This window comes from Crassostrea angulata, chromosome 1 (genome assembly GCF_025612915.1).
Source record: "Crassostrea angulata isolate pt1a10 chromosome 1, ASM2561291v2, whole genome shotgun sequence".
NCBI lineage: Eukaryota > Metazoa > Mollusca > Bivalvia > Ostreida > Ostreidae > Magallana > Magallana angulata.
In genome coordinates, this window is record NC_069111.1 from 17,933,080 (window position 1) to 17,953,682 (window position 20,603).

The 20,603-nt window shown below is 31.8% G+C and overlaps 1 protein-coding gene across 4 annotated transcripts; it reads left to right on the top strand.

The window, feature by feature from the left end:
* The first annotated feature begins 133 nt into the window (after window positions 1-133).
* On the top strand, window positions 134-9,259 carry LOC128175734 (uncharacterized). 4 transcript variants are annotated; one of them, XM_052841816.1, is made up of 4 exons: window positions 134-154; window positions 5,965-6,078; window positions 6,472-6,571; window positions 7,565-9,258. In XM_052841816.1, exons 2-4 carry the CDS (start codon window positions 6,060-6,062, stop codon window positions 8,100-8,102), a joined length of 657 nt encoding a protein of 218 aa, XP_052697776.1. In that variant the 5' UTR covers window positions 134-154; window positions 5,965-6,059; the 3' UTR covers window positions 8,103-9,258. The 4 variants fall into 4 exon arrangements, with proteins under 4 accessions (XP_052697776.1, XP_052697690.1, XP_052697617.1 ...); XM_052841730.1 differs by lacking the exon at window positions 134-154 and adding an exon at window positions 1,932-2,069; XM_052841657.1 differs by lacking the exon at window positions 134-154 and adding an exon at window positions 2,076-2,249.
* Window positions 9,260-20,603: the final 11,344 nt, after the last annotated feature.

Genomic DNA, 20,603 nt, shown 5'->3' on the forward strand with positions numbered 1-20,603 from the left:
ACCGTAGTTTCTCAAAAGGAAACTATATATTAGCAAATTTCAAAACATATTATAAAACAATTATTAAAAAAGCAAAACCAAAAACGAATTGGTGCCTGACAAACGGATAAGAAGGGAAAATGGTGGTAGAGATAATATAACCAGGATTTCAACGGTAAGTTATAATTAGATGTTGCCAACGAGGATAAGGGGTCACTTTTTTAACTATGATGTGTAATAAAATTCTTTACTTTGAGTGTCATTTATTGGACCAATCGGTGAACGTTTACCAAAGGTAGCTCGCGGGTTTACCTGGTTGTGAGAAAACCAACCTTGAAAATTTGTCCACGCGATCCATAGGTTTTATAGTTTTATTTCTAAAATTTATTTAAGATTCGTCTGCGCGGTGATAATGTTATCGTGTTTCAAATACAGTGTCATTGATAAAATCAAGCAACGCTATTTTAATGAAATATATAGTAAAATGCACATTTTAACCGAGAAACGCATTACAAAACTATGCTCCAAACTTTTAAACAATTCAGACGAAATTAATCATACTCAACACAAAAACAGAGGAGATAATTATGAATCAATTCATAAAAAAATATCAGTATGTGTTCTCGGCCAATTTTTGGCAAAAAAAACTTTATAGATTTAAAAGATTTCTCAAAACCTTATATTTTCATTACGACGTTAGCCTGACGTCATCATTTCCTTACTTCTTAGAACACCAAAATTGAAATGCGTTTATTGACAAGACTAGCTGTTTAACACATTTTAGAACATGTTAATGCTTATTAGACAATATTGTGAATGTTATTTAAAAATGCAATTAATGTAAGGCTGTAAAGATACAGAAAATTGCTATTTTTGTTTTAATGAAACTCTGAGTCAATCAATGCAAAAATAAAATGCCAGGCAACTACTGACATTATAAGTAAGTAATCGAATAAAACAGTTATCTCAAGCCAAAAGAAATTTAAGAATTTAATCGGTAGTACAGATTACGGAAGTTATAATTGTAAAAAAAAGCGAAGTTAATGCATACATTCTATTTTAAAACATGACTTTAAATGGAAGAGTTCTAACGCACACTCATTCTTTATCTTTACAGAACAAAATGTGACAATGACACCTACATATCTCCCTTTTAATTTTACCTAAATGAATGAAACGAAAGAAACGAAAGTAAATGAAAGTCGAACACATACTATACATTCGTTTTCTAATACCAGTGTTCAATTATCAATTGTGCACAACCTTTCAGTCTCCAAGTTAAATTTAGAAACTGCAGATTTATTCGATCGACACACAAAAAGGGAAAATGAATTACTAACTATCTGCAAATTAGAAAATATAAAGAAGAAAAAAGATTAAACAGTGATATCAAGTTCACGGCCAATTAGCCAATTAATACAAAAGTGACAGAGTATGTGTGTGCATATATATATATATATATATGTGTGTGTGTGTGTGTGTGTGTGTGTGTGTGTGGGTGTGTGTGTGTGTGTGTGTGTGTGTGTGTGTGTGTGTGTGTGTGTGTGTGTGTGTGTGTGTGTGTGTGTGTGTGTGTGTGCGTGCGTGCGTGCGTGCGTGCGTGCGTGCGTGCGTGCGTGCGTGCGTGCGTGCGTGTGTGTGTGTTGGATGTGATCTTATTTAATTAGTGATAAAATTGAAAGTTGAAATTAATGTTTGAAATACGTTCTAAAAGGATATAAATCGGTATTTCCCGGTGTATCTAATAATACCACTAGCGCTCATTAGAATAATGCAATAAACTTCAAGTGCAGTACTTTAATTTAATTGATTTGTAATATGATAACGAATATTAGAATAACTGGAGTTGTTGACAAAAAATCATACACCATATTGACATTATAGGTCATATTGTATCGTTACAAAAACAATATTAACATTTCAATCTAGGATTTTTCAGAAGTCCATAATAAAAAGATGCTAAAAACCATTTTGACATCATCAAAAGCATATAGGGCCATTTATCTCTTTCACTTAAAAACAGCTGTTTATTTGATCAAACTTCCCTGAGTTGACTGGAAAGGTTGATGTATATCTACAACCCGGAAAAGGTATGAAGATACAATTTTATGAAATTGAAATGGATTTGTTCAATATGTCTGTCAATATTACCTGAGATTTAATGGTCTTCGGATTTTAAAAGCTGTGAGAATTTGATATACACGCAGACAGCAAACTTTGAAGTTCTGCTGGTGTCTTTTTGCGCAAATGTTTAGTCAGTATATGTTCAGGTAAGGTGATGCGTTTGGCATGAGTCTGATTCCTCGCAATCGGTTTATAATTTTTTATTATGTGAATAATGAATTACTACCGCGTGCATGTACTTTTTACAGCGTTTGTAAATGGCAATGACAAGTGACGATGTAACTTAATATTTCATAATCACAATCGTTAAAACATTTCCTTTAGTGTGAATGCATATTTTTGGATCTATTTTTAATACCATATCCATGAAGTGAGCAGAGCAAAACATTCGGTCTGAGATTTCACGGTATTGCACCTCTTTATAAAAAAAAAATCAACACCAATGATATATTCAAGGCTGTCTAGACATTAAACTGAAGAGAATGACGCCATTTGTGAAAAGTTCTAATTACCAGTGAATTTAAGGAGAGACAGGACGTTGATCATGTGACTTTTGTTGATCACATGACAGTTATTATATAACATATAGTGATAGGAAATGTTATGATCAATTTTATTTTATAAAATTTTCTAATCTAGAGTACATTATTTAAGGAAGTTTTAACCTTTTTTTAATATTTAGAAATGCAGATGTACACACATCATAAGTGGCTTATATAATCATAGATACATTCTAATTTTCTTTATTTTTATTCTGTTAATGTAAGTAAATGAATCCAAAGGATATATTACTTCTTAATGTTTAAATATGTTATGGGTGAGAGTAACCCAGTGTGCAAGCAAAATAACAGGTATGAAATATGATCTTTATGAATGCCTTAACTTAGGACCAAAAAATAACTATGAAAATGCTATTACAAGTATTATTGGCACCTAAATGACCTGTCATAGTTGTGTTGTTTAGTGCATCTTACCAAGTTGGACATATTTGTATAGTTTGCGTTTTATAGAAAATAAGTGCTCCCGACTGGATGTCCTTGTCTTGGTTTAATGGAGGATTTGACTTATCATCATCCTCTAAATTTTGATAAATATTTCTTTTCACCGGCTTAGTGCCAACAAGGTCAGAAAAGAAAGTGTCACTCAAATCAGTCAGGAGAGGAATTTGTATTGTAAAGATCTTGAGTAAAGTCAGCCTCCATTTCTCGTCTTCTAACCATTGCTTGTACCAGCACAGATGGATATATGTTGTCGACTTCATTATTGCACACGTTATTGGATGTGATTTTCTGATAAACTATAGTATCTGGTACAACTTTTTCCACCTGGCCCCGCTGTCACCAACTCTCCTCAAGTCAACACTCAGCCTCAAGTTTGAGTATTAACCAAACATAAATGCACTTTTCTTTGAAAGAGGTTAGTGGAGGAATGAGTTGAGTGATTTTAAAATGGGTGACGGTGGAGAAAGTTAATACAGACATTACTCGAACAGCCTAAGCACTAAGTTCAAGAGATAGGAATGCTTTAAAATAACTAGTTGTTTTTAAAATAAAATGCGATGAAGCACTAAATGTTTCATATAAACGTTGCATATAAGTACAATTTGTGTTTACTCATATCAATCTTAACAAGCTAAGACTTAAAATGCTTTGATGCTTTTATAACAAAATAAAAATAAAAATCAAAGTACTGATAGTACTTAAAAGCGCTAACTTAGCTTGGTTCTAAAGGAAATTTACTTTGTGCAAGCTTAGTTAGAAAAACTCGATTTGATTTGTCTATATTTCAGCTTCTGTTAAGGCACTATATTCCTCATCACTGCGTGGCAGCCCCTGCAGTGGTGTACATAAGCCTCGCTCCTTAGATTTAAATTAATTTAACAAATATTTTATTATGCAAATAAGAACATGTATAATAGGATTGTACATCAGGCTTTGCCTATTTAAGTCCTCTCCCTAACCTTAGATTCACAACAGCCTGTACTTTATATTCACAATAGCCCGTGCAACTATGTGCGTTAGCCCCTAAAACTGCTTCCCTAACCAGTTTAAATGATGTATATTTCTGCTTATAAGGGCGGTTATTTAATGTAATGGAAATAGAAGTCTAACGACAATAAAGCGCTTAGCTATGCTTAGCGCTTTAAAAGCGGGAGCATTATCTGTTAATTGATTGGATCCCGACAAAGATCGTGAAACCAATTGGAATTTGTTTCTATTTGAAACAACAGAGATGGAGAGAGATATAAAATGAGGTCACGTGTGTCTAAATTTGTTACATTTTAAACCAGTTGGTTTCCATAACTGTTAATTTTATCTACCATAACTAAACAAGACTTAGTATGAAAGTAAATCGGTTAAGTGGGAACACTGTTTCCATGATACATGTACTACAAAACGAACTTGCAGATGTTTTGAATAAATTTTTAATTTGTTCAAAAACCCATTGTACATTATCTTATCCATACTGTCAACTTCGTACCAAAAGTAACGATCCAACGATTTAATTGATTAATATAATTATTTATTCTAAATGATGTAACACTTATCTGAGCCTGATCTTTCGATAGCCACTTCTGTCAAGTGAATAAGTAATAACAATTAGCTAAGATGTTGTGAAGATAACTAATCTTATGATACTTTTATTTGAATATAAAAATTGTGTAAGACAAAGTTTTTCAATTGTTTTTTTTCAAGTAATATTACATGTATAAGAAGGACACTTAACATCTTAACATCTAACTCTAGCAAAGTATTATTAAATACGACTTTAAGAAAACAAATCAAAATCGTTTGGCTTCAACATGAATGTGAATAGAAAATCAATTTTTTAACAATTAATGAAGATAATAAATGAAGCATATAAACTCTCGTTTACTCTTAGCATTGACATAAGAACAAGTCACCTTACACCCTGACAAGGCCTTTTGCAGGCAACACTAATTGTGGACGAAGGAAACATGACTGTGGGGAAAAAAGCAAATTATAAACTTTTGGGATTGACATCAATTCTTATACGCATTGACAGACAAAATGTCGACAAACAAAATGAATTATATTAGTATTTTTATTTGTCCATAGTTGGTCTTAATGAATGAATTCGCTTGACCCTCGCCAAAATATCCTTTCATAACTTGCTATATCTGCCTCGTCCATTACCTGTTCGCGTTAATCTTGAAGGCGGTGATCAATGTAGTGAACCAAAATTTTTTTTATCTATTTCAACTTCAAATTGAAATGGCATGGTATCCTCCCTCTCAGATTGCTGTTTCCGATTGCATATATTCCTTTCACGGAGACAGAGGTTTGATTCTAAAAATATATTGCATCCGTCTTCCAAAACTTCAACAATAAAAACTGTCACATTCATTCTTCCGGTTATTTATCCTGTGATTTTGATCACTTTAAACAGGAAGCAATATATAAAGTTATAAATTGGAGCATGTATGTAATATAAACCAATCCCTTCAAGACTGAGACGGTAACATAAAATGCTACGTAATCCTGGAATATAGATGTGTTATGGTCAGCGCATTTGTTGATATGTGTTCAAATGATACAGGTACATTAACTGGGCGTATTTCTGTTTATGTATTATGTAAACAATTATACCTTTGATACCTAATAATTGGTTTGATTTTAATAATCACCTCGTTTAAAATTATAATGAAATTTGCAAAATAAAATTAATTTTTATTAATTTTTTAGAATAAAAGATTCATGTTCTGTATAGCATAGTAATATTTAACACTGACAAACTTGTATGTGTGAAAATTTGTGTTAAGTTTAACTGACAGAATAGTGAAAGACGAAGCATTTAACTTTTTCAGCTGATTAATTTGTTTATCATACCAAATTTCAGCCAATACAAAAGGCGGCAGCCCGTCTAATAGTACTACTCAGGGGTCACTGACGACTTCTGCATCAGTAGAAATCAGTTCACACCCAAGTTCAATCATGCATACTACCCACAAAGGTATGATGGCAATCTTTTCGTGGCGCATGCTCATATCTCATCGTAAAATAATATGTTCGAATTTTGTTTCATTTCTTAGTCAAAAACGCTTTGTCCAAATTCTTTTTATAGTCATTATTTGAGAGTGTGAATGCAAATTATATTTCATTTTAAAGCTTTAAGGAGAATGTGTTCTAATTTTACTTAACTTTGGTGCGTTCGAAATTCTTATCATAATTTTTTTTGGTAATTCCTTTTTATTTTTGACAAAGAACGGGCATAGGACATCTTTTTATAACTGTGAATACTTAGTAATAGTTTTATTATTGGGAAGGAGTAATAAGGTAAATTCTTCATTACTTGCTGCTTAAAATTTTGATTTGGTTTTTGATATTTGGTATTTTCTTTACAAAGATATTATTCAGGACATTTTAAAAGACACCCATACTCAGATTATGGGTGGTGTGATAGGAGCCATGCTGGTCCTGACTGTATTCGTATGTATCAAGACAAGGTAGGAAAGAAGCATATTTGTGTGTTTATAACACCACTCTATAAAATCAAATTTAATTTGTCATTTTTTAAAATTTCGTTATTTGAAACTCCACGATATGAAAAATACTTACTAATTTGTTTAGACTTATTTTCTCGATGAAGAGATTTAGCTGACCGTAATGACAGCCGAGGCGTTTCTCAATTTTAGATATTTATTCCATTTTTATTTGCTTTGCATCTTTTCCTGTTAATGCCAAACAATTTATGGTAAATTGCTTAGGTTATTTTTGAAATTAAAATATTTTGGATTTTCTACATTGTAGTATGTAAAATGCAACTGAACATTTATAAATAAAGTCATAGTACATATTTTCCATTGTTAAAATATTTCCAAACCGGAAAAATATCGTGTAAATTGAAATATTATTACAGAATTACTTTGTGGAAATCTTCAGATTACGAGATAGAACAATTCAAAACTAATTGAAGATAAGTCGCGTCTGACGTTACACAAAATGAATTTTTTCGCCAAGATGTATTCCCGACACCGAGATTTGCGCGTGAATGAACGTTGGTTTTTATCTGTAAAACAAAATTAATGTAGTTTTAAAATGGTATATAATTATGAATATAAATTTGGAAAAAGAATAATTTTCGGATTCTGGTTTTAAATACCTACTATATATATATATATATATATATATATATATATATATATATATATATATATATGAACTCATTTTGTACATAACTGCCTGAAGAGCCAGGAATTGTGAAAACGTTTGCGGTTAATAGGATCAATTTGTGATTTTATTCTGGATATTTATTATTTCTAAATTATTTAAAACTGTGCCGATTTATTTATTTTTTGTTGTATTGGGAAATTATATATATATATATATATATATATATATATATATATATATATATATATATATATATATATATATATATATATATATATATATATATATATATATATATATATCATAAAAGTGGTTTTGTTTGACAGAGTTGTGCAGAAGAAACGAAAAAGATCGAATGATCATCGTGAGCATGTTAGCATCAATCTACCACCAGATGTGGAAAGGGTTGAGGAAAGGGAGTGTAACGAAAACGAGAATGACGATACAAATGACCATGAAAACTATGCCCTGGTGAAACCCACTGAGAAGTGCTACGTAGATTTACAGGTTGGGGAGTACGACTGTCTTCGATCTCAGAGGAAACACATTCAGTCTTCTTCAGAGGCCAAAAGTGAACCATGCTATGACCAGTTTCTAAAGCCAAGCAGTTTGTACGATATGACTGGCGAATCCGATAAGGACAATGTCTTTCATCCAGATTATGAGTATGAAATTGTGAAAAACATCAACAAAAAGAAATCTGACAGCAAGAACTTAAAAGGGGTAAACTTTGAAATAGCTCCGAATGTCAAAAGGAATACGGGATATGAAAATACCAAAGCGAAAAATTCCCCAAAAGCTTCCAATGACATTTCACTGACAAACACCAAGAATAGGGTCAGAGCTAAAAGTACCTTATTGTGAACTTGCTCTTTAATTTACAGTAGTATTCATGCAGGAAAGGATATACCAGCTAATGATTCACAGCAACTGTCTCTTTTTTTGTAATACATTCTCCTTCTGTACAACTAAAGCTACCTAGCCTAATTTAGAAAATCAGGATTGTTAGCTCCTTTTTGTCCTTCTCTACAGTCTAAACTAGCCTTACTTTTACAAGGATGAGGATTGTTGAATAACCTGCTAATAGATATTAGAAGCTTTTTTCGCTATAAGTTGTTGTACCTTTAAAGATTATGAACAATTCAAAGTACATTACCACCGTTGAGACAACATGTGGAAACTAAATAAATGTGGAACCTATCCTGACCCAGGAAATATATCAAGTTTAGAGTATTCTTTTTGGACAATGTCTTGATGTTATCGTCAGGAACAAGTACATGTACTTAGAGGAAAGTATCACCATCTTTATCTCGTTCGACTTTGTTTGATGACGCCAACACAAACAGACATGTCACGTGTCAAGGGCTTAACCAAAAAATGGGCTAAATTTCTATTTCCCTATTTTAATTGAGAGGATAATTCGTTTAATTTTAATGAGTTAAAATTATTTTGGGTTAGATATATACATTTGTTTAGCATTTTATATGTGAACAATGTATTTTTAAAATACAATGCCAGCTGAGAATGTACTTTGCTCTATGGAAATAATCTAATTAAAATGTTATATCAAATGTAAATATCAAATATTCTACCTGCTCTTATATAAAATGATTTTGTGTCCTAATGATCTATTCGTTTTCGGAATAACAAATTCGATTTTGATATGTGTGAAACAGGTGTCGTCCAACAGACTGCACAGTACTTCCGCTTCAAGAATTACAAGATTGCCAGAAGTCTCTCTAGTTAGTTAAATGTAACTTTCATTAAGTAAAATTGTTCTGTATTTTGTTCATTTATTTATTTCCGTTTCACTTGCATAATTTAACATATTTTAATTGTTCATGACCTTTTGATTCCTTTATGTATTAAAGATAGTTAAAGTCAATAAATAAGATGGGGGTTTTTTCATCAGTCAACTGTCAGAAAACGAAAAACGATAAATATTTATACCTCGTTTCGCCTTAATTTCTCAAAGTGTCTTTTGAGAGTATTTACAAAATATCATGGTATCAATGGACCCAGAATTATTCCGCAATTTCAGGATACTTGAAACTTAATTCAGAATTCTAAAGGTTCAAACTTTTAACAAGTGAAAAATATCACTTCGCTTGCTTAGTTTTTAAAGTTCGCCATAGTCAAGATCTGTTTTTAATCCACTTATTTAAATCAGCTTATAATTCCACTCGCTAATTATATTTATGCTTTTAATTAAAACATCATTTCACAACTTGAGGATATTCGAAATGCAATTCACGAAATCCCAAGTCCATCATACTCGTATTATAGCTTTTCATTTATATATACATATTTATCAAGAACGTTTTCCTACGTGAAATTAAAAATTATACAATACAAATGAAATTTATACAATGCAAATAGAAAATTATACAATACAAATGGAAGATCATACAATACAAATGGAAAATCATACAATACAAATGGAAAATCATATAATACAAATGGAATATCATACAATTTTAATCGAAAATTATACAATGCAAATGATTAATTATACAATACAAATGGAAAATTATACAAACAGATAGAAAATCATACAATACAAATGAATATTTATACAATACAAATGGAAAAGATTGAATATTGCAACGTTTGACATGCCATATCATCCGGTCTTTCTTTCCATTATTCAGAAGAAATAGCCAAGATGGTATTCATAGTTTTTTACCTAGATGATAAATGTTCAAGAGTTTCTAATACAAAATTTATTATACCTGCTGTATATTTGTTTCATGAGGGGTAACTCTTACATATAGACGTAAACTTTATGAAATGGGTAGAATTTTTTCTATAAATTTATGGTGACAAAAGATGCACAGCTTTCCTACAATTTGTTTATTGTTTCATATTTTCTTGATACCATACATCATTTTTATATTTGATATATATTGAATTTTGTACCCTGATAAAAAGAAATAATATTTTCTAAATTGTATGGTTTTTTCATATAATAATCCGCACCTCTTTTCATCTAAAGAAATTGACACAAACAAAAAATACATTTCTTACGATTTATAATGTGAAATGTTTACATCTTCTCCTCGGAAGTCACTCGGAATACATTTTTCAACATTATCATCTCCGTAGGTTTCTTTTTTTAGATGTGTATTGAAACCTGAAATGTTGGTTGGAGCGTTTCAAAATAGAAAAAATGGACTTTTTCATTAGAGTGGATGAATATTATTACCTTGGGCTCAATGGTATTTTTGATTATCGAAATGCACTGAGGTAGAAAATTTAAGGCATAGTATACTATATTAGATATAAATATATTTATGTAATATTTGTTTCGGATAAACCTCATATCATGTATTGCAAATTTCCTCAGACGACATAATTTATTTATCGATACAATGCATTAAAAAACTTACAGGTCGTCTGCATCTTACTTCGTCACCATGATAGAAAAATTCTGACCCACCTACCAGCGAGAGTCGGACACGATGCAAACCCAGGTTCGAACTTGGTTTTTGTAAAATTGTTTTTTATAACTACTAGGTAATTATGATTTTATTGATTTTCCAGTCCCTTAACAGTAAGTATATATTAACAAAATTTAAGTTTTACCAAAATTTTTTGTTACAAACGTATTTTAAAAGTCTTAAATGTAAACAATGTTTCATCAATTTTATTTTTTATATATAGTGTATGTTATTACATCAGTAATTCCAGAGGTATCCATAGTATAATTTGATTTTAAGCAAACACACCAACCGTTGATGACCTTATTCTAATTCTTAATTGATGTCGTTTCAAACCCCATGCACCCCGTAAAACTTAGAATGATGAATAATTTAGAAGATCTCAGTAAACCTATACGTAATACTAGGTTACCACTGTCGTGTGGTCTGTTGTGAACACTACGTCTGACAAATCGTAATTGATCGTGAAATTCTATAATTTTTCGATTTTAGGTACGAGGTGATGCGAGTCTGTACGACCAATTACAATTTGTTGATTTTGTTGATACAGTTAGATCACGAAAGACATATTTCAGATGACGAGATATGTCACGATCTCGTAGCCCTTTCAGATACGATATAACAAACGTTACGATAATATTGTTTAAATTGAATCCCCGATTGAATTATGGTCTGATCGAAACATTTCCACACTAGTCCCCGATTTGGGACACTTGTATACACGTGCAGATACGTTACGATACGTTCACCACGAACTGATGTGACCTGTTGTAAAAAGGCATGCTACTGATGGCGATTCTTTTCACGACCACGATGGAAGATATTTACAATTTGAGCGACAATTTGACCCCGAAGATATATATATATATATATAGCTTATAGCCCGACTGACCATAATGACACAGCTAGGTTTTTGTCTCTTGCAAGATTGGTCCAGATAATCACAAACAGAGGGTACAATTAAATGCGATATACTGCGCTTAGTAATGATGCATGCGATCTGGTAGGATATGATACGATGAAAAGTAATAATTGCCATTAAAAAGTAATCGTGTTGATCGTAGAAAAACATTTGACAGTCAAAACTTTTTCTACGATTAACACGATTGCCACGATAAACCTCAATATATGTTAAGATCTGATGCGATTTCTACGACAATTCTACGATTAAGATCACGATTTAATCGCGCTACGATGTGTATTCCTTTCCCTGATCTATTGTCCAGCTGGTTCTTCTGTTTTATAAGGATCTAGTATAAAATTTTGCTACTCAAATTTATCCACTTATGGTTAAAAGACCAGCATTAGATAATCATCTGCTTTCTGTATATTAAACACTCACAGTTATTTACCTAAAAATAAGGTTTTCACTGTATATAATGTATGTACATGTACAAATATATACAGTGACATACGACCTTCCTCATTACATGACAAGTGAATATGTAATTTTCTTGCATGTCTTGGACATTTCTTTTTTTAGCATAATTAATGACACCACAATATTTTGAATATACATTTAAGAATTATGTGTTTAACCACAACAATTCATCCTATAGCACAAAGAACTGTATTTTTGAATAAAGAGATTTAAAGATGGTTTAATTGTTTACAAGATGGGTCTGGGTGCCTTTGTATTCTTTTTGAGAAAAAAAGCAGTTTTACGTACAATATTCCCTTAACTTGACTCTCTTATCTGTTCGACTATTTATTTATATAAATGTATAGTTGAAATTTTCAACCAGACTTAGGAATATAAATTCTGATAGGATTTGAACCAAACTCTCATAGAATGAGTAAAAAAATGAATTTTTAGATGAAAGGTATTTACAGCCTCAAAATGGTTTGTTATGAATAATTTGACAGTTATATTTAATGCAGTTTCATTAATTTTCTCAAAAATTTCGGAGCGATTCTGCAATTTTTTGCTACATAATGGGTATATAGTAGGCATTTTAAGTTTTTTAACTGTGGTGAAGGCCTGTCCCGAGACACAGATTATTCTAACTAAGCAGAGTGTAGTGACTGTAGGCTTAAAGCTTGGCTATGTAAATGTCAACAATACGGTGTGTCGATGTATCGATTTCGTGTATGTCCGATATCATATGCAATGTCAACCCGTGCACGCACGGGTCAAAGTCTAGTTTGGTATTAATGGTTTTTTTTTTTCAAAACTACATCTTAAGCGGATGCAAAAATGCCATATTGGCCCTGGCAGATTTATCTGGCCCAGTGTTTTATGTACATGTTTCAAATATGAATGTTTTTAAAACTATAGAGAAAAAAAGCACTAGGTTTCATTCGTTTTGGACTTTGCTTCCACTACAACGAAGTGCACAAATAGTGTACTTTATATCCGCATTCGAAGAACATCGGAAAATCCAAAAGTTTGTAGATAATTTTGCGTAATGACACGTTTTATAAACATATAAATTGTCATATAATTTCCTTATATAACATGAATTCGTAATTCGCTCAAAGTCAAAACTTCCGATTTTAGTAAGTTTTAGTTTAGAAGCAGGATATAAAGCCAAACTAAATAAATACTAGTATATCATAAATATGAATTATAAATGATGTTTTCTTTTAAAAGCACTGTACATTTACTGAGCTTTAATTCTAAAGAAAAAAAATTAAAAATATATAGATTTTATTTGAAATTCAAATGGATGACAGTCATTATACATAAGAAATTTCTGTAATGATGCTTCCGTATTTTTGGGCATGAAAATAGTAAATATATTACGTAATGCGTGTATTTATATTTCCACACAAACGTACGCGGTTGTTGCGTCATTCGAAAATGAAAGTAATAAAGCGGTTAATGATGTTATTTAAACGAATCATGAAGGCATCTTTAAATAGAGAAAAGACACATCTACGTAGATACAAATATTTCAATTTGCATGCCGGGTACGTCCAATGTAAAGGCAACTGATGTTTATTTAGTACGTAATTTTTTTTTATCGAACATGTCAACTCTCAATAGAACTTATATAGCTAAGATCAATCGCAAATAGACATCGATAGGGCTTGGTAGAAAGACGATACACGTATATCCACGGTTTCTCTGTTCTGTATTGTGGTGGTTCTTTGGAAATGGTTTGATTTCTCTTACCTGTGCAATGTTATTGTAGTTAAATAAGCTGTTCACACATGCATTTCTTGGAGCTATATGTATACAAATGTATAATCTGTTTTATCCGGTTCTTAAGTTAGAGTTTATAGGCACATGTATTTCTTGAAGCTACGTGTATATAATCTGTTTCATCGTGTTCTTAAATTAGAGTTTATAGGTACATGCATTTCTTGGAGCTACATGTACATGTATAAACATGTAATCTGTTTCATCTGAATCTCAAAGTAAAGTTTATAGGTAAGGAATCCGTGTCTCTATAGTTCACAGATCAACACTTGGAACAAACGCCATAAATATTCTGATCTGGCTGTTGCTTCTTTGCCAACTCATTCTAAATAACAGTTTATTTTCTTCCTCAGACTTTTGATTGGGAAGATCTGAACAGGACGCATATAATGTATGAACACGATATGTTTTTCTCAACAAGACCGTTGTTGACACTAAAGCAAAGCATTATGACTCAACATTCCTACATTTCGGGTGTTAATACTGGGTTTTTTCCTTTTCAAAAACTTGATTTTTAGAATTATGTATCTTTAAACGAACATTTTTTAATAATATGCTTGCATTTAAAGGAGGCAATTTGTTGTTGTTGTTTTTTTAAGATATATGAATATATACTATTCAGTAAGCTTAAAATTCATTTCATTATTTGTGTAAGTATTTTACATTCCATTTATGGTACCGGCTTGAAGTTTCCGAATATGATTTTACGTTGTGTTTTATTTAACATAAATTCTAAAAATGTTATATAAACTTGTATCAATAACATGATTGTACGGTTATTTATTTATTTATTCAATTTATATCTTTGAATTCAAAGGCTTTAGAGGGAAAATCATTGGAACTGCAAGACCTTCTTTGAAGTTGTATTACTACAGCCAACTAAATAGGTCACTTCTCAGTCTTATTCACCTAGTTTTAACCTGGACCACAGAGTCCCCATTTTAAAATAGTAATCCCCACATCAAAACAATACGGGAATGACTATCAAGTGCTGGCTGGCTACTGAAATATGTCCCGTTAAGGGAAACAACATCTAAAAGGTCAATTGAAGTTTGTACATATACGATACCCTATCTGATTGAGATTATCCGGGAAGATTTTAAAACTTTAAATGTATACATACCCGGTGTGCATTTAAATAAGTGGGTGAGACAGAGAGAGAAAATAGCAGATCGTTATATAAATAATCGTCGGCACCATGAATTTTTGTGTTTAGCCATGCGTGGACAGTAAAGGTAAAAAAAAAAAGAATATTTTATATATATACAGATATACGTAATGACTTTAAACACACCTTGCGTGCTTTGCTTAGTTAACACATTGGAGTTAATTGAAATAGGAATACACACAGATTTGTCCCTCGCCGGCTGAAAGTGCTTCATGGTCTGTGACTCTCTAACCTTTGTGAGGTTAAGTATCACGCCGTGGTTTTAACTTTACCTAAATTTGGGAGTAAATCTACGTTTCGACTCCTTACGCAATGGAACTGGACACAAAAAAGAAGGTATTTAATTTTTGGTCTTCTTTTTAACGTTATAGATATGTATTTTGGTCATAATGTAATAAGCCTGATTCTGCTGTGTGTAAACTACGTACATTCTATTACACAAATTTATGTGTCCAGTACATTAAAATTTGTGTATATGGTTTTATGGTATGCTAACTTTATCACGAAACAAATATTGATTGTCGTAAACTTGAATGTACGTTCAATGCGTTCGGCAACATCGTCTTTGATATTCAATGAACCGGTTATGCGTGTTGTTTACACAGATTCATCATGCAGAGTCCATGTTCGTATATCTTGTATAAGTCTGTCGTATATAAATTTTCCCTTTATTTTTGCGAAAATCTTGAACCAACTTTAAAAATTGATTACTTTGTTTTATTGTTTGATGGAATCGCGATTTTTATTGAACAGTTTGGAAATTGATGTGACACTTAAGTTCCTTTTTACTGATTCTAAACTTCCTGACACTGTGACGCACTGTGATACTGTGTGTCTGTCCCAAGATTGCACCAAAATCGACAGCTATACAAGTTCAACCAATGCTTTTTTCACACTTTTGCATATTCAATTCGTCTTCCTTAGGCCAATTAGTAATCAGTTACTCAGTAGAATTACAGTAGGACAAATGTGGACTCTCCGTTTGTTGATCTAGAACAAAAAGGGGGCATATTTCTTTTGGTGGGGTAGCCAAGCGTGTCATTAACTCTGGCGATCAAACTTTAATCAGGTCAATGCTTCCCTACGACTATTTAGTTTCACCTTAGTTTACAGACAGGTCATTTCAACATTTGTCTCTTATCGTAAAATTCTCTTTTGTGATTTTATTCACTCGTGATAGCATCTTCTCGTTGAGAATTAAATTCCTTGACTTGAATAGCCCATTTACAATAACAGTATACATGTATACAAACCACAATAACAAATGTTTATTTGCTCAAAATAACCCAAGTATGCTGACATGAATGCTCATAATACACTACGTCTGTCACCTGAAAATCAACAAATATTGAACTCAAAATACCACAAAAAACTTTTGGAACTGGAATGGGAAGAAACGAATGTAATGCATACACAAAAAGTATATTGCTTTTTGAAAGCAAAATGTTTTCCAGCAACTGCTGAACTTCCTAAGCATGAATTTCACAATGTCTTCTTTTTAAAAAACGTAATTCTGCGCACTTTTATAACATGCAATCGATTATATACAACGGGTCGATGCCTAATTGGCTAAAGGAACATTTTGTTTCTAGTTCAAAATTTTCACTTTGAGTACTATTAATCTAGAACTATATCAAAGTCCAAAAGCTTCTGTTTCAATTTCGAATATCTTTATGATAATCTTCAGATACATGTATAGCTAAAATGTTTTAAATCTACAGGTATGAATTTCTCACGAGCAGAAAATTGCTACCTGAATCTAGTATCAGTTACGGTTGATGCTCTAACAGAAAGGCTTTACAGTGTTTTGTAGGACCTTATCCTTTCTATATCACATATGTCAGGAAAGGGGTTAATGTTCCAAGAAAAAAAATATTTACTTCATATCTCGCATTGAATTACATGTACATTCATTTCCCACAAAGCACATATCTAAGAGAGTTGATATAGCATCATTAATATTGTTGTCTGTCTAGTCTTTCTTTACGTGTTGTATGGGCTTCTTCGAACACTTTATGATTTTTCAACGAGAGTAATGATCAAGTATTTCGATAGTATGTAATCAATGTAGAAAAAAACATATCCGAAGCAATATGACTCTCTGCCATGGAACTCATATGACCCTAACTGTGCTAGACCACTTCGTCGTGAATTTGAGATTTGTTTTCGATAAACATAAAAATACTTGTCATACTTGTTGTTGCATCCCCCCGACCCATCCCGCCACGCTTGGATGCATCCTTTTATATAGCATAATGGTATAACTTTACTTTTATTGCATTATACGGTAGTAAAATGCATCACAATGCATTGTGTACAGTTTAAGTGTAAAACCGTTTTGGTTGAAACTTGAAACGTTTCCAGGTGGCACCGAGTTCGTATTGTTTCGTTAGAAAAAAATTAATACCACAGTGAACTAACGCCGTGTGAATACATCATATTGACGATGTTGTTTATTAATCAGTTTTGACATCTAACAGCTATATGTCATATTAGTTCAATGTTCTTACCGTATCTGCATATTTATGAATTCCGTTTATTCAATAATTAATTCCTATAGATATAAGAACACAAGAGTTAAAATAAAGTTCAATACTTCTGGCAGTGTCACGTTAGAAAGCTTTAAGACATATTGGTTGTTTTTCAATGATAATATATCTTAATATCTAAAAAAACAAGAGAAGAATGTTTACCATTTCTAGAATTGGTACGTTAGAAAGACGATTAATGGTGCCGACTGGGCAACGCGAAACACCCGCATCCGCAAAATTTTTTAGATTAAATTTCAGTCAAGGGCAGTTTTAATTAATCACAACCCGAACCCCTTACTTCCTCCATTCCAATATTTTACAGAATATAAGACTTGGAAAATTATACAGAAAATCTGCTCATACGTATACATTACAGATCATGTGATAACAACAAGTTTGTATTGGTGTCCACTTTATGTTTTAGACAAACGTCTCTTAATTAAATGTTTTGCAAAGCATAAATGATTAATGTTCATTGCATCTTTTTTAATTTAAAAGGTAAATACAAGGAAGTTGTTGTTACAAGCGCACACATACGACCCAGGGTTTGTTACAAATTATATAGATCTAATAATTATAAACTACATCACTCTCTAAGCACAGGTGTTATTTCTAACGAAGCAGCGGTGTGTGCAAGTCTTACGTGACTGAAATAAAGCAGAAAATTGGTTTAAAAATTTAAGAGCTTTTAAATTATGCGTTGAAATATCTCTAGGGAAGAGTGGTGCATGGTAAGACATGTTTAATGCTGCTTTAATAAATTCATGGAAAGAAAAAAAATTAACTTTAAATTTATGTATCCCATTTGTCCCTATTTTTCTTTTCTTTTTCTTTCTTTTTTTTTTGAAATGGTAACCCATTTATTTTTTAAAAGTTGTGTTTTACATCTTTTATCGGGCAAATTTAAATTTGATTTATATATTAAAAGGTACATTTACATGTATATGGACACTTACATTATTATTTGTATTCATAATCATATATATTAAACATAATTATGATACATGTACTTTTTAACCCCAGATTTATTAATAAGCAACAACAACAAAATTAAAAACAATTGTAATTTTGTTGGAATGATATTAGTAAAATCGGCACTCATAAATCAATAGCTATCCTCCACATTTGATCGGGAACAACAGATCTGTCAGTGTTTGGTTCGATTATTGGCTAACACTATTGATTTTAATGAGATTATTCATTTGGCATGGTAAAAAAAACATAAAGTGACGGCGTTGAAACATCACCGTGATTTTTTTTTTTATTAGAATGAATGATTAATTCCAAAAAAAAAATTGAGCTTTCAAAAATATATATCTGTTTAAGAAACAGGTATAATGTCAACAATTAAAAGTAAAAACTGAAAATTTTTACATATGATACCATTAATATCACGACTCGGAGTTTAAAAATGAAGTTTGTATATTGACATACATGTATATATGTTCTTGTAATGCCAGTGCAATGGTTTAGGTGTGTTACAAACGAAACATTAAGAAATTTTTCCATTAAAATCCAGGTCTGTTAATCATCTAGTTGACATACAATATACGTCATTAATTATTAAATATTTTAACGGGAATTTCCATTGAAAGCCATGCTTTTCTTTGGTCCATATGTTCGATGTACGTGCATGGTTGATGATTGGACGTCTTCAGATTCGAAATTTATTTGGTTTATATGTTGATGTATGGACGTCTTCAAATTCAAAATTTATAGCTTTGACAGCAAATTTGAAGGCTTGAAGTCATGACGGGATTAAGATGCAAACTGGTTTTACCGAAATCGCCAACCAACCAAAAAAAGGTCACCTGCATGCAGAAACCTGCCATGTTCAGATATTTTTTTTTCAAAGGTTCAATGACAAAGTTCTCTTTTCTCCCTGCATGGCATTGGATGTTTAAATTCCAACATTCTTGTGGATTGAGATCAGAGGATTATTCTGCAGGACATAAGACACCTGCTAAATAAACCAACAATGCCTTCTTCCGCTAAATGCTTCCTGTAACTGTGGGCTCTTCATTCTATTGCATTGGGTTAATCCTCTGCCTGTAATGACAAATTTAGCAGATTGGAAAATAGAAACGCCTCTCTCTCTCTCTCTCTCTCTCTCTCTCTCTCTCTCTCTCTCTCTCTCTCTCTCTCTCTCTCTCTCTCTCTCTCTCTCTCTCTCTTCATTCTTGCATTCAGCATGCAAACAATGTCACAATTAATCATCAAACTTAATAACCCGGTTTTCTAATTAAATCAACATTAAATCCCGCTGTCTCGCAGACATAGCTTGTTTTAGCAATTTTGCTCATGTAGGTCTTTTAACAAAGAACGTTTTTAAAACTATTGTTAAAATGCTGACATATATATCAACGTGTCAGTAAGCATTCATTTCCCTGGACGAGATATGTTGATGAGGTCTATATGATTAATTAATTCAAACACTTGCTACGCCTAAATTCTTCCGGATCTTGTCGTATTTAATTGTTTAATAAATTAATTGTTGTTAAAATTCTAGGCTGTGTTAGATACGGAATTCCTGTATATTGCCTGCAAGCTGCTTTCACATATATGTTTTGCAGCATCCTTTGATGGCTTTGTTATTCTGGGTTCTTTTATAATATTCTCATGGACAGATCTATAAAATACATGTCCATGTTAATTAAGGAGACTGGATGGTCAATTAATGCCCTATGACATCTTCCTTAAATTATGAATTATGATATTACCCCCCCCCCCCCCCATAAATCGTTATTTTAAAAAAATTCCAGATATTTTTGCTATAGAAATTTAATTATTTCTATATTTTTATAAAGAGCTCTTCTTATAAAGGAGATTAATATAGTCCAAAAAAGACAAGGACTATTTATCCCTCTTGAATTATTAATTTCTGGAGTCTGGATACAAAGTGATGAAAAGCCATGGAATTCTATTTATTGTTTCTCCATCGTGACATTCTTACCAAGGTCATTGCCAGTGCACGGTGACTGTTGAGGAAGGAATTTCACTGTGTAATCAAGAACTTTAATTAAATACCTATCTCTTCCGCTAATTGGTTCAAGCTTACATGTATAAGGAACACGAGGTTTT

Bases quoted from the DNA above. Each gene is read 5' to 3' on its own strand.
- LOC128175734 (XM_052841598.1), top strand. From the start codon at position 5,625: ATGGTCAGCGCATTTGTTGATATGTGTTCAAATGATACAG. The intron at 5,665-5,964 runs GTACATTAACTG...ACCAAATTTCAG, and splicing joins TATGTGTTCAAATGATACAG to CCAATACAAAAGGCGGCAGC. The intron at 6,572-7,564 runs GTAGGAAAGAAG...TTTGTTTGACAG, and splicing joins TTCGTATGTATCAAGACAAG to AGTTGTGCAGAAGAAACGAA.